The following is a 13,147-nucleotide window of genomic DNA, read 5'->3' as shown; positions in this document are numbered from 1 at the left end:
AGAAAAAAAAGTTGCCATGTAGAAATTTGAAAAATTACAAATGCAATTTTTTAAAAACAACTTTTCGAGACAAATTTACTTGTTAAAAAAAATCTAAAAAATAGTCGTGACTACTAACTTCAATGTCTTCTAGTTACATGCATTTAAATAAACAGCCATGAATTGTCGAGTTGGATTAAAAATTTGAACTTACATTACAGTATAAGTAGAAGAGTAGAACACTTTTAGGTAGGACCCTTAAATGTTAAAATGGAGGTGTTACTAAAGGTTAGAAAGACTTGAGGTTTTGGAAGAGCAATATATGAACCTCTCACTAATGATTATTGCGATACAATTAGCTCTCGCGAGACTACGTGATCTACAGCGCACATGTAAGTTTTTTAATAATTTCGTAGTAAGTAAATAGTTATTAGTTGAAATAATTTTTTTCTTGTAATAGAATTTTATATATATTTTTCTTCGATTAAAAAAATACTGTAGAATACAGTATACACAGAGACGGTTAGACTGATATAGGAATGAATTTCACTGTGCTTAACAAAATTAAACGCAACGAAAAATCCAGATGATTAACTTCCAACAGACTTAAATGAAATGACTTAGATTGTATCGCTTACCAACGTTGTTCGATCAATGGGCGCTTAATAAAACGAACTGCCAATCGGCATTTAAACATCAACACTGCTTTCTGGAATGCCCATTGCAGTGGGATGAAAATGTTCCTTTTTTGAGAATTCAGTGTTATTGGTCGCATATCGTGTTCTTAGTAGTATTGGTCTCGGTATGTATTTCAGCACATTCCCGCTGTACATTGGCGAAATTTCACATCTCAAGATTCAAGGAGCTCTAGAGGCCGCGACCATGCAAGGCTTTCTAGTGGATAATTTGTGTAACTGCATAATGGGATAATATTTGAACATGTGGATATGCATGCAGTAGCTACAAGTCTCGTTTAAAATTTACTATGCTTGGCTTCATTTTTTATAGTAAGCTTCATTACTTTGTGCGCCGTAACAAGCTAGAAGAGGTCGCTAAATCGATGCTTTTTTATAATAGTTCAACGAAAATTGTCCCTACTACAATCTACATAGAAGTAGTTACCATCTGTAAATTTTTTCACTATAGATAGAACTAGGTTCCATCCGAGATGGAAACCAGTTAAATTTTGTTTTTTCCGGGTAGGTCTGCTTTTATTAAACAGAAATTTCCTTCTAATCCTTGAAAAACGTAAGGAATAACTCTATTATTTTTAATGATACGATAAATTTCATGTAGTGGCTAATAACAGAAAGAAGCAGATAAGACTTAACTGTGTGCGTTATCTAAATTGCTGAGTCGATTATACTATCTGCACACTTATTTAAAACTGTAATTTCTTAGAATGGTAAATGTATATTGCGTTATTTCGTATAAACTTGAAATAACGTAAATATGCTTGCATTAATGTTCAAATAACAAGAGAAATAAGAAAAAATAATTTGATAGTGATTCAAATAATTCAATTAATAATAACTATTGAAAATAAATTTATCATTGAAATTAGGCTGTTGTAGTTTATGGCCGCAATGGTTAGCTACTATAGAATGTAAGTATAAAAAACCAAAAAGTTTGCCTGTATAAAAATCCATGCCTCATACACTTGCTCATTTAAAATTCCATGAAATATTAATAAAACACAAAGTCAAAATCAATAGAATGAAAATTTATTCAAGAGGATTTACATTAATCTATCGCATTTAACTATCTAAATTATGATATAAAATCCTAGCACGATGTAAGACGTACAATATTAAATATTTTTTCCATAAATTAATAAAATACGTGACTTGATGTTTGAAATTTTTCAGTATGTTTCATCCAATTAAATGCTGGTTTGGTAGCAAGCTGGCCATCACCCTACTTGGCCAAACTAAATGCAAGAAAATATCCAAATTCAGAACTCCCATTAAGTGACATCGATGCTTCTTGGATAGCATCTCTTCCAAATCTCACCCGACCATGTGGCGCAATCTTCAGTGGAGTACTAGTGTATGTTATTAGCACGCAACTGTCAATAATATTATCTGGAGTGGCATTTGCACTGGGATGGCTGTGTTTTTTCGTAATCGATTCATTACCACTGATTTATGTATCACGCGTTGTTTCTGGTGTGGGTATGTGAATACTTTTTAGCGTATCTCCGCTGTATATTGGCGAAATTGCGCATCCTAAGATCCGTGGAGCCTTGATAGCCTTAACTATGCAAGGATTTTTAGTGGGTACTTTGTGCGGCAGTATAATGGGAAAATACCTGAACATGTGGGTGTTTGCTGCAGTAAGTCTCGCTATAAGTATAACATTCTTGATCTCATTCAGCGTAATGCCCCAAACACCACACCACTTAATTCGTTGCCATAAAGTTGAAGAAGCAGCTAAATCAATTCTGCTTTACGACAGAAAAGCTCATGTTAAAAAAGAACTTTTTTAACACTCTCCAAGCTTTTTACCAAGCTAATCAATCAACAACATTCAAAAATATTTTGCATGAACTCAATACACCAGTTAACTGTAGAGCATTGCTGATGGTTAGTATCATCGCTATACTAACACAAATAAGTGGTCGCTACGTATTTTCTTCGTACATGGAGATTATACTAGCCAATGCCCACGTAGAAATCGTTGAACCATCAAGTTTAGTGATTATTGTGAGTTTGATAAGTATTTTATTCAGTTTTCTAGGAATTTTAACCTATGATAAATATGGTAGAACCATAATGCTCTTTAGTTCATCTATTGGAGCAGCGTTTGCAATATTTCTGATAGGTTTGAATTATCTGCTGTTAGATCTCAATTTTCGTAATCCAAACTTGCAGTGGTTATCTATTGTTTCAATGATTTTATACAAAATTGCTGGTTCTTCTGGATTAACTGTGGTTCCCTTGGCATTGGCGAGTGAAATTTTTGCACCTTGTGTGAAAGGTGTAGGCTCTTGTATTATAAGTTCACTGATCGGAATATCTGCGTTTTTGGCTACCAAGTTTTTTTTATCAACCACTAGTAAATATTTTGACAGAAAAATATTTATTTTTTACTTATTAACTGCTTTTAATTCTTACGGCGCTGTATACGATTTTTTTTATTCCTGAAACTAAAGGTAAATCTCTTCCAGAAATCCAATAAATTCTGAGTCGAAGAGTTAAAGCCAAGTCGCATGATAATAAAGAGTCTAATAATGACAAGTAATTCTTTGTAATATGAAAGTCTATAAAATATTATATTGTGTAATTTTTCAGAATCCTACAAAGTGTTAACTACAGTAAAAATACTGTGTTAAATTTTTTGTATGCCTGATTTTATAATAAAAAATTGTTAGTATGTCTCAATTTAAACGGTAAATCAGTAAAAAAGAGATATTTCAAAAACTAAATACCTGATATTATAAAGTTAGCGTGATTTTTGAACTCATTTGTTTAATTACATTTATAAAAAATGTAAAAAAATTACTAGTACGGCAGTCAATTGCTAGTGCGGTTAGTCCGTACACTGTCTTCACGTTTTAGAAAAATATACGGAGTGAAGTAAAAAAAATTGTTCTGAATAAGTTTTCATTTATCCTCACAATGATCCTCACAACTATTACCAGCCGTTATCATACTCATAGATGTTTAAAAGATATTAATAAAAATAAATTCTTTTAATTCTACCCGTTACATATAATTCATATATAATAATTATAAACAATGAAGTTTGTAATTTTTGTGTAATTATATCGAATTACATATACACGGTAAAAAAAGCGGTGTTAAAATGGACTCATTTTAACACCGCTATGTAACACCTGGATATTAACACGGGTGTAGCGGTGTTAAATCGGTGTAATAACGGTGTAACAGTAGAATAAATTTACACCGTATCGGAGTATGAATATTACATGATCCATAAAACACAATTATTATTCAATATTTATCAAAATAAGACAAGTAAAATTCATTTAAAAACTTTTAATTTATAAAATTACGCAGAAATCGATTTAATGAATGTTATAAAACAAGCTAACAATATAATGGATGTTTTAAACATAATAAATTAATAATTTGATAACTTTGCTTTTTTTTTCTGATATTTAATTTGTACATAAACTCATATTGTAACACATAGTCTCCCATAGCTTACATAATAGCATTATATTATCATTATACAGTCAACGCTCTCTGTATTTGACTCACCCGTACAAGACCATTCTCTGTATTTGACTCCTCCTTGTCCATAAGAGCTGTGTAAAATCGTCAAATATAGAGGAAGAATGTGGTCAAATAGAGAGAGCGTCGACTGTAAAAGAAAATTCTTTGAATTTCACCGTGAATGGGTAATTCGTAAATTCTTAAATTGTCCCAAAAACGTCCTAAAATTGTCCAAAAAATTTTTCATCCATTAATTACGGGTCAAATCTACAGCTGTGCACTGATAAAAATTTTAACTCGACTCAAGAGCAAAAATCTTGAACTAAGAACACCAATTGGAAGAAAATGAATTTCTTGCGTCAAGAGGAAAAATTCTTGAGTCAAGATAGATTCTCATGAATTAAGAAAATTATCTTGACTTAAGAATATTTCTTCTTGGCTCAAGAAATTCATTTTCTTCCAATTGGTGTTTTTGGTTCAAGATTTTTACTCTTGAGTCAAGTTAAAATTTCTATCGGTGTGCAAAAATAAATTATCTCTATGAATATCATTTAAGAAACATTCAAAATTATCGTAAAATTGTTCTAAAAATATAATATGTTTCAAATTTGTTGTAAAAACACTCTAAAATCCTCCAACAAATTTTCCACAATTATCTCAAAAATATCCGAAAAATGTCTCAAAAGTATTCAAAATTTGTTCTCAAATTGTTAAAAAAATGACTTAAGATTATTCAAAAAGGTTCCACGTAAGATTTAAGGACAAAATTTCAACTAAATTGCTTCAAATAAATTGCATTGATTCTAAAATTATCTTAGAAATATTTCGAAAATCTTAAAAAAAATACTTCAAAGTTATGAAATAATTACTAAAATGCACTATTTTAAAGTTTCCGATTATTCATATGATGTTCTAGAATTGTCCTTTAATAATAGTGTTAAAGTAACACGGATCGAAAATTTACATCGAGAGAATTTTACATCAGTATTACACCCATTTTTACATCGAAATTTTTTACAGTGTATATTTAATTAAAAATTTTTATCGACTCAATATTTTATTATTTCAAACTTTCTAAGTTAAATATTTACTTTTTTTGATTATTTATTTTTAATTATCAAACATAAAAAGTTTAATTATAAAAGTTGTGTCAGTCAAAATATTATCAACACCGGAAAATCTATAACACCGATTTAACACAAAAAAAAAATATTTACACCGCGAACGGTGTTACTACTACACCGATTTCGGTGTTGAATTTAACACCAGAATTATTAACACCGTATGAATATTTAATGAATTTTTTTTAATTCTATCCGTCACATATAATTCATGTATAATTATAAATAATGATGTTTGTAATTTTTGTATAATTATTAGAATTACATATAAGTCTCTATGATTATACAATCGAATCATTTATAATTCGATACAATTTTTTTTTACTCAAGTGGGTATTTTGTGATTACTATAAAACATCATATTTTTTTATCTAAGAGTCGGTTACTACAATGATGTGAATGAAGCAATAGGAACTGCATAAACTTATAAAAAAATTAAATTTCACCAAAATTCATAGTTTTGCCAAATTTAAATACTTGTCATTCGGGCCCTCCAGCAATATTTAGTTCCATATAAATATTTATATTTATACTAAAATTGAATATCCCATTTATATGAATATTATAATATTCTTTTTAAGTATTATGCATGAACATTAAAAATAATACATAACTTATCATGTCAAGTTATTAAATAAAGCTACAATTAATATTTCACTTTTTTTGACATTATCGACAAATGTTAATTTCTTAAACTTACGCAACAAAAGATAACTAAAGGAAATTAAAACTTCTAAGAAATGATATAATTCACTCATTGTATTGCAAAAACCATTCACAATAATGGAAACTAGCGATTGACTTAGGTAATTGATCACTTGAATACTACGTAAAAAAAAAAAAACCGTGAGTGAAGGCAGTCAATGGCTGCCTGTCAAGTCAAGTCCACCATTACAATTACAAAACTATTCCAACTAAAATTTGATTGAAAGATTATTTCAATTCATATTGGTAGTAAGCATTGTAAGGCATGTATTATTTTATTCAATAGATCATAAATACTAAATTGATTGAAAAATAACAATTGCTATGGAACTGATTTTCTTTACTTTATGGCCACAATGGTTGGCTGCTTCAGAATATAAGTATAAATTACATCAAATGTTTTACAAAGGTTAGCTAAAAATATTTAAATTAACTAATTATATTTGGCTAGTATTTTTGATGACACTAGTCACTGGCCTAGTAGCAGGATGGACTTCGCCATTTATAGCTAAATTAGATGTAACAAAACATCCGGATTCAGAACTTCCGATAAATGAAACCGAAGCATCTTGGATCGCGTCTCTAATCAATATATCCCGAGCAGGGGGATCCATTTTAAGTGCGATCTTCATCTATTTGATAGGGACTAAATCAACTACATTGGTTTCTGGAATTCCATTAGCTATTGGATGGATATGTTTTTTTATCATTAATTCAGTGACGTTAGTCTATGTATCCCGTATTTTGTGTGGTATAGGAATAGGAATGTATTATAGCTCATTTTCGTTGTATATTGGAGAAATGTCGCACCCTAAAATTCGAGGCGCATTAATTACTTTCAACATCCAAGGTTTTTTGATGGGCCATCTATGTGGCAACATCATGGGAAAATATTTCAAAATGTGGCTGTTTGCTGCTGTGAGTCTTGTTTTTAATGTAATATTCATGGTGTCGTTTAGTATGATGCCGCACACACCACACTATTTAATTCGTTGTAATAAGATGGATAAAGCAGTTAAATCAATGTCTTTCTATAATAGAACTGCCGACGCCACAAATGAATTTAAAGCACTTGAACAATTTTTAAGAGCTCATCCGTCGCATTCATTCTGGGATGAATTTCGATCATTAAGTAAACCAATTAATTGGAAAACTTTACTAATGATTAGTATAATTACTGTTTGCACTCAACTCGATGGTCCATATGCATTTTCCGCATACATGGAAATTATAGTGACTAAAGCAAGGCTCGACATCATGAAACCATCGGATCTCATTATTGGTGTCAGTGTGATCGGAATTGTATCAAGTTGGTTATCTATCTAAACAATTGATAGAATGGGTAGAAATATTATGTTATTAATTTCAAGTATTGGAGTTGCATTTGCAATGTTTTTGATAGGTTTAAATTTTCAATTATTAGATCTTGACTATGGCGATTTAAAATTACAGTGGTTATCAATTACTGGTACAATTATGTACCGAATTATGTCGAGTTTAGGACTACTTTCAGTGCCTGCAATACTAGTTAGTGAAATGTTTGCACCAAACGTTAAAAGTGTAAGTAGTTGTATCATTAATATAAACGTTGGGATATTTGCGTTCGCTGCAAGTCGAAGTTATCAGCCATTGGTAAACATTTTGACCGAAAAATATGTATTTTGGACCTATACATTACTTATGATCGTCACTGAAATCTATACAATAGTTTTTGTTCCTGAAACGAAAGATAAAACTCTTATCGAAATACATGAAATGTTATCCTCTGGAAAAAAATCAGAGAAAGTGAAAGGATGTAACATCAATGATTCTAGTCTTGTATGATTGAGCTATACAGCCGAATGGTTTACTCAAATATTGTACCTAAAATGATGTATAATAAAAATTCGTATAATATTTGTAACGTCCCGCTAAGAAAATTGAAGATTTACAAAAGTCACTTTTTCCAAATTTTTTCGACAATGATAATGCACGAACGAATCAATCGATTTTGACCGTACCGGTGACGATCGACATGGTTTTTTGAGAATAAGAGCTGATTAGTTTTTAGAATTGATCGGTTGAGCCATTTAAATATTTCAAAAAAACAAATTTTAGGAAATTTTGAAATTTTCAACTTTCTCAGCGGGAAGATAAAAAAATTGATACTAAAAATAAAAAAAAAAAAAACTTCTCCTATGTATCACTTTTTATTTGTATCATATAAATAAATATAGACATTTTTTTATTCTGTTATCATAAAAAATAGAACTTATTGTTCATTACCATCATTAAAATATTTGTCTTTATAATTATTTTATTTGCATAAGAATCTAATTAATTATTTATTTACTTCTAACGGTAGAAACAGTAATAAGCTAATAAATATAATGGCGGTAACGTTAATAAATATAACCTTATCTACTTAGACATATTGTGATCGAGTTAATTATTTGATAATGTAGATCTCTCGTCAAATATAAATGAAATTTTGTTTACTGTGTCAATCATTGATTAATCAACATTATCACACATATATAAGAAATAATGAAACATGATTCTAATCTTCAGTCAGTTCTGTTACTGCGGAAAATACTAATCACTACCCGAAATGTTATTCCGTGTTCTTTGTCTAAAATATACAATAGAGTAATATTTAAATCCTGCCACAAAAGAACCAAAAATACTTGTTTCGAGTTTGATAATGATAAAACTGTTAATTATTAGCTAGTAAGTTAAATAGTGCAGCTAACTATGGATTCATCAAAACCGTTAAAGAAATTTGGTTTATTCCAGCAATGGCTTGCAGGCACAGAATGTAAGTACACGTGAAATGACTATTTGATCAATTAATTGTAATAAAATTCAGTTGAGTGATTAATTGATGATGGTTTCAGTGTTTCTACTGTCGGTCATGATGGGTTCAATAGCAGGATGGACTTCACCGTATTTGGCTAAATTAGATGTACAAGAGAATCCAAATTCAGAACTTCCAATAGATAAGGTCGAAGCTTCGTGGATAGCATCGCTAATCAATCTTTCTCGTCCGGTTGGTGGAATTTTAGGAGCATTATTAGTTCACATTATCGGAACAAAATTATCTTCGCTATTTGTGGGAGTACCAATAGCTATTGGCTGGGTGTTATTTCTCATAAAAAATTCAGTGACATTGATTTATGTGTCTCGAACACTTGATGGTATAAGTTTCGGAATGTTTTTCAGCTGTTTTCCGTTGTATATCGGAGAAATTGGACACCCCAAAATTCGTGGTGCATTAATTGCTTTAGTTATGCAAGGCCTTATGGTAGGTAACTTATGTGGCACAGTAATAGGAAAATTTGTTAATTTGTGGATGTTTGCAACCATAATTCTTGTGCCAAATTTAATATTTTTAGCATCGTTTAGCATTATGCCTCACACACCTCACTATTTGATACGGCGCAATGAAATTGATAAAGCAGCCAAATCAATTGAATTCTACGATCGCAACGCCGACGTCAAAAACCAACTAGAAGCCCTTAAAGAGTTTATTCAATCAAGCAAATCACTAACATTTAAAGAAACGTTACGCGAACTAAATACTCCAGTGAATCGAAAGGCATTAATAATGGTAAATATTGTGTTTGCATTTTTTCAACTCAGTGGAAACTACACCGTAAATGCTTACATGGAAATTTTGCTAACGAATGCGCGCATAAACGTCGTGGTACCTTCGGATTTAGTGATTAGCGGTAATGTTTTGAGCATCGTATCCAGTTGGATATCAATTTACACAAATGATAAGTATGGAAGACCTGTTATGCTCCTGATTTCATCTGTTGGTGTGGGAATCGGAATGTTTTTATGGGGACTTCATTATCAATTGTTAGATATTGGTTACACTAATCCTAATCTACAGTGGATTTCTATAATCGCGTTAGTTGTTTATCAACTTTCAGTTCCCTTAGGTTTGATACCAGTACCATCTACGTTGATAAGTGAAATGTTTGCACCAAGTGTCAAAAATTTAAGCGCTTCAATTAGCAGTGTGGTCTCTGGATTATGCGCATTTGCTGCCAGTCGTAGTTATCAACCTATGGTAGACGTTCTATCTGAAAAATATGTTTTTTGGATTTATAGTTTTCTTATGTTTTCCTCAGGACTGTATTCGATTATTTTTATTCCTGAGACTAAAGGTAAATCTCTAGCGGAAATACAAGAAATTTTATCGCGAGATATTAAAACTAAATCAAACAAAGAAGATAAATCGAGTGATGATGATAATAGAGTCATTAAAAAAGTGTAAAATTTATCACACATAGATAAAATTATTTTAATTTATGATTATAATGCTTTTTTGACAATTAATATGATATAAAATTTTGTGATCTTAATTTCAGAAAATCTGTAAAAGCTGTTATTGTCATTAAAAAGTTTGGTTTATACATTCTTAATACTTGTTTGTTTTTCTAACTAATTTTAGACAATTGCTGTAACTTATAATTATTTTCAGCTTGATCGTTAACAATTGAAATTGAGTAAAGTAAATTTTTTAAGTGATTTACTCACAATTATTAATGCCTATCATAATTACTTTTTTACTCAAATGTATTTTCGATCATTATTTACAGAGAAATTCATTCATAATTTATAAAAGACGACATTTCAAATAAAACATTCGTCTCTAATATCTTATCGAAAAATGAAATAAACATCAGAAAATTTCCGGAAAAGAATTTAAATTACAAAGGGCTGCGATGGTTATCTATGATACCATAATTTATGAGTATTGGTACAATTTAAAACGATATTCATTACTCAACAAAAATAATTTCTTCTGACACCTAACAGTTGTTTAAAAAACATAATTTTTCGTAATATCTATTGGGCTTATAAATTTCATTCAGGGCAATGAGAATTTATGAACGATGGGTCTTCGTAATATCAAGTTACATTGACAGACGATAAATCAGTTGGGAAGCATCTTGGATAGCATCTATTATTAATGACATGGAGTTACAAGTACGATTCATGTTTATATAATTACAGAAGCAGAATAAGTCTTGTATTAACTTTCACATTGTGCTGGATTACTGTCACAAAATAACTTAAAACACTTTGAGCAATTTTTTATAGTCCATCAATCGCATGCATTCTGAAATAAATTTCGTGTTTTAAGTTAGGCATTTAATAATTCAACATACTGATACTCAATATAATTGCTGTATGCATGCAACTCGATAGTCGATAAGCATTTAATTTCTACACTGTAAAAAAAACCGGTGTAAGTCCATGCGGTGTACGGTGTTAATAATTCCGGTGTTAAATTCAACACCGAAATCGGTGTAGTAATAACACCGTTCGCGGTGTAAATATTTTTTTTTTGGTGTTACATCGGTGTTATAGATTTTCCGGTGTTGATAATATTTTGACTGACACAATTTTTATAATTAAACTTTTTATGTTTGATAATTAAAAATACACTAGTCACAAAAATTAAGGGATATAAAAAAAATTCCAAATTTTTTGGTGATTTTCAGCGAGCTGTAACTCCGAGGAAAATGATCGCACAGAAAAAAAAAAAAAAGCAAATTGTAGCTCCAAGTGTCTAGTTTTTAGATATGATCATGAACATTTTTTGTCATCGTCAGGTCTGGAGAAATCCTAAGAAAACTACTGAAAAAAAATTTTTCGAAATTTTTTTTCGTCTTAAAAAAGGTCTACGGGCTTCAAAAAAATTTTTTCGATTGTTTCGTTTAAAAGGTCTTTTAGTAAATTTAATACCCTTTAATTTGACGTAATCAAAAAGCCTGTACGATAATTTGCCGCGGAGTTATCGTTAATCAAAGCAAAAAGGTTTTTTTCGACTTTGGAAATCAATAACTCTGGAAATAATGACCGTATAGGAAATCGAAGGAGGGTTTTGAAAACTACACAATATTCTCTATAAGAAAACGTAAACCGCTTTTGAAGAAAAAATTTTTTTGAATTGAAAACTCGGACTGAAAAAAGACAAAAATTCGCATAATTAAGGATATTTGGATAACTTGGTATAACTTTGGATAAAATGGATGAACGAAGGATATCGTTGGTAATTTTTAACTTCAAAGTGTCCCCTAAAATCCCTAAGAAATTCAAAGCGCTGCGATTTTTTGTTCATAGTGCCCAGAAGCTTCAAATTCTGTGTTTTCGCAAAAATCACCATTATGAGCAATTTTGTGATTTTTATTCATTTTTCCATTGAAAAAAATTTTTTTCAAAATTCTTTATTTTTCGATCAAAGAGATTGATTTTTCAAGAAATTTGAAAAAAAAATTTCAATTTTTTCGAAAATTTTTTCGAAATTTTCTCAATTTTTTCGACTGTTGTTTTACCGCCGGCATTAGCGTTACCCAAAGCGTACCACGTGGAGGTTGCTCGGTCGGATTTACGCTTCTCACACACACACGTGTGTGTGTGTGTGTGTGTGTGTCTTTGTCTGCGTGTTTGTCTGTTTGCAGCTGCCGAATGACCTCTGTACGCACGGCAGTAACTGCTCAGTACCGTGTATTGCCACCTCTGTTCCGAATCACAGCTCGTAAACGCTCTTGCATGTTGATGCATCGTCGAATATCACGTTGCGAAATTCCTTGCCAACAACGTAACAACGCTTGAGTCAACTGATGAAGATTGTGCAGTTGCGGATAGTCTCGCCGCAATCGACGCCCAAGCATGTCCCAAACATGCTCAATTGGGTTCAAATCAGGACTCATCGCTGGATGATTAAGCGTTGTTACGATGTTGGCGCGGAGAAAAGTTCGCGTACGAACTGCAGTGTGAGGACGAGCATTATCCTGCATCAAAATGAACCGTCTTGCCCCCATGCGTGTGCGCATAGGCAGGACGTGTGGCTCCAGAATTTCGTCGACGTACCTATCGGCAGTCAACGTCCCACGAACGATGACCAACGGGGTTCTGGTATTGAAGGACACGCCTGCTCACACCATGACTGATCCACCATTGAAAGCTGTAACTGGTCTCGTAAAACCATCCCGATCTCGTTCTCCACGACGGCGCCAAACGAGAGATCGTCTATCGCTGCCATGAAGACAAAATCGAGATTCGTCAGTCCATAATACACTGGTCCACTGTCTACGACCCCAATGGTGATGATCATGAGCATAGGCCAATCGGGCTCGGCGATGTCGTGGAGTGAGCATAGGC

At 31.6% G+C, this 13,147-nt stretch overlaps 3 protein-coding genes and 1 pseudogene across 15 annotated transcripts in view; 3 read left to right on the top strand and 1 right to left on the bottom strand.

Moving 5' to 3' along the window:
• Positions 1–13,147, bottom strand: part of LOC141531521 (disks large 1 tumor suppressor protein-like) — a 309,925-nt gene that overhangs the window by 270,091 nt on the left and 26,687 nt on the right. The window lies entirely within an intron of this gene.
• On the top strand, positions 1,841–4,586 carry LOC141531461 (facilitated trehalose transporter Tret1-like; annotated as a pseudogene).
• LOC141530477 (facilitated trehalose transporter Tret1-like) lies at positions 4,902–7,549 on the top strand. Of its 2 annotated transcripts, none has more exons than XM_074247596.1 (2): positions 4,902–7,328; positions 7,439–7,549. In XM_074247596.1, exon 1 carries the CDS (start codon positions 6,446–6,448, stop codon positions 7,310–7,312), a length of 867 nt encoding a protein of 288 aa, XP_074103697.1. In that variant the 5' UTR covers positions 4,902–6,445; the 3' UTR covers positions 7,313–7,328; positions 7,439–7,549. The 2 variants fall into 2 exon arrangements, with proteins under 2 accessions (XP_074103697.1, XP_074103696.1); XM_074247595.1 differs by having other exon boundaries at positions 7,410–7,532.
• On the top strand, positions 8,277–10,398 carry LOC141530475 (facilitated trehalose transporter Tret1-like). Its single transcript, XM_074247593.1, has 2 exons — positions 8,277–8,783; positions 8,863–10,398. Exons 1-2 carry the CDS (start codon positions 8,720–8,722, stop codon positions 10,248–10,250), a joined length of 1,452 nt encoding a protein of 483 aa, XP_074103694.1. The 5' UTR covers positions 8,277–8,719; the 3' UTR covers positions 10,251–10,398.

Source organism: Cotesia typhae, unplaced genomic scaffold (genome assembly GCF_013202065.1).
Source record: "Cotesia typhae breed Kobodo isofemale line unplaced genomic scaffold, CoteBio_Ctyphae contig_5, whole genome shotgun sequence".
NCBI lineage: Eukaryota > Metazoa > Arthropoda > Insecta > Hymenoptera > Braconidae > Cotesia > Cotesia typhae.
This window is presented reverse-complemented; position numbering and strand designations above follow the sequence as displayed.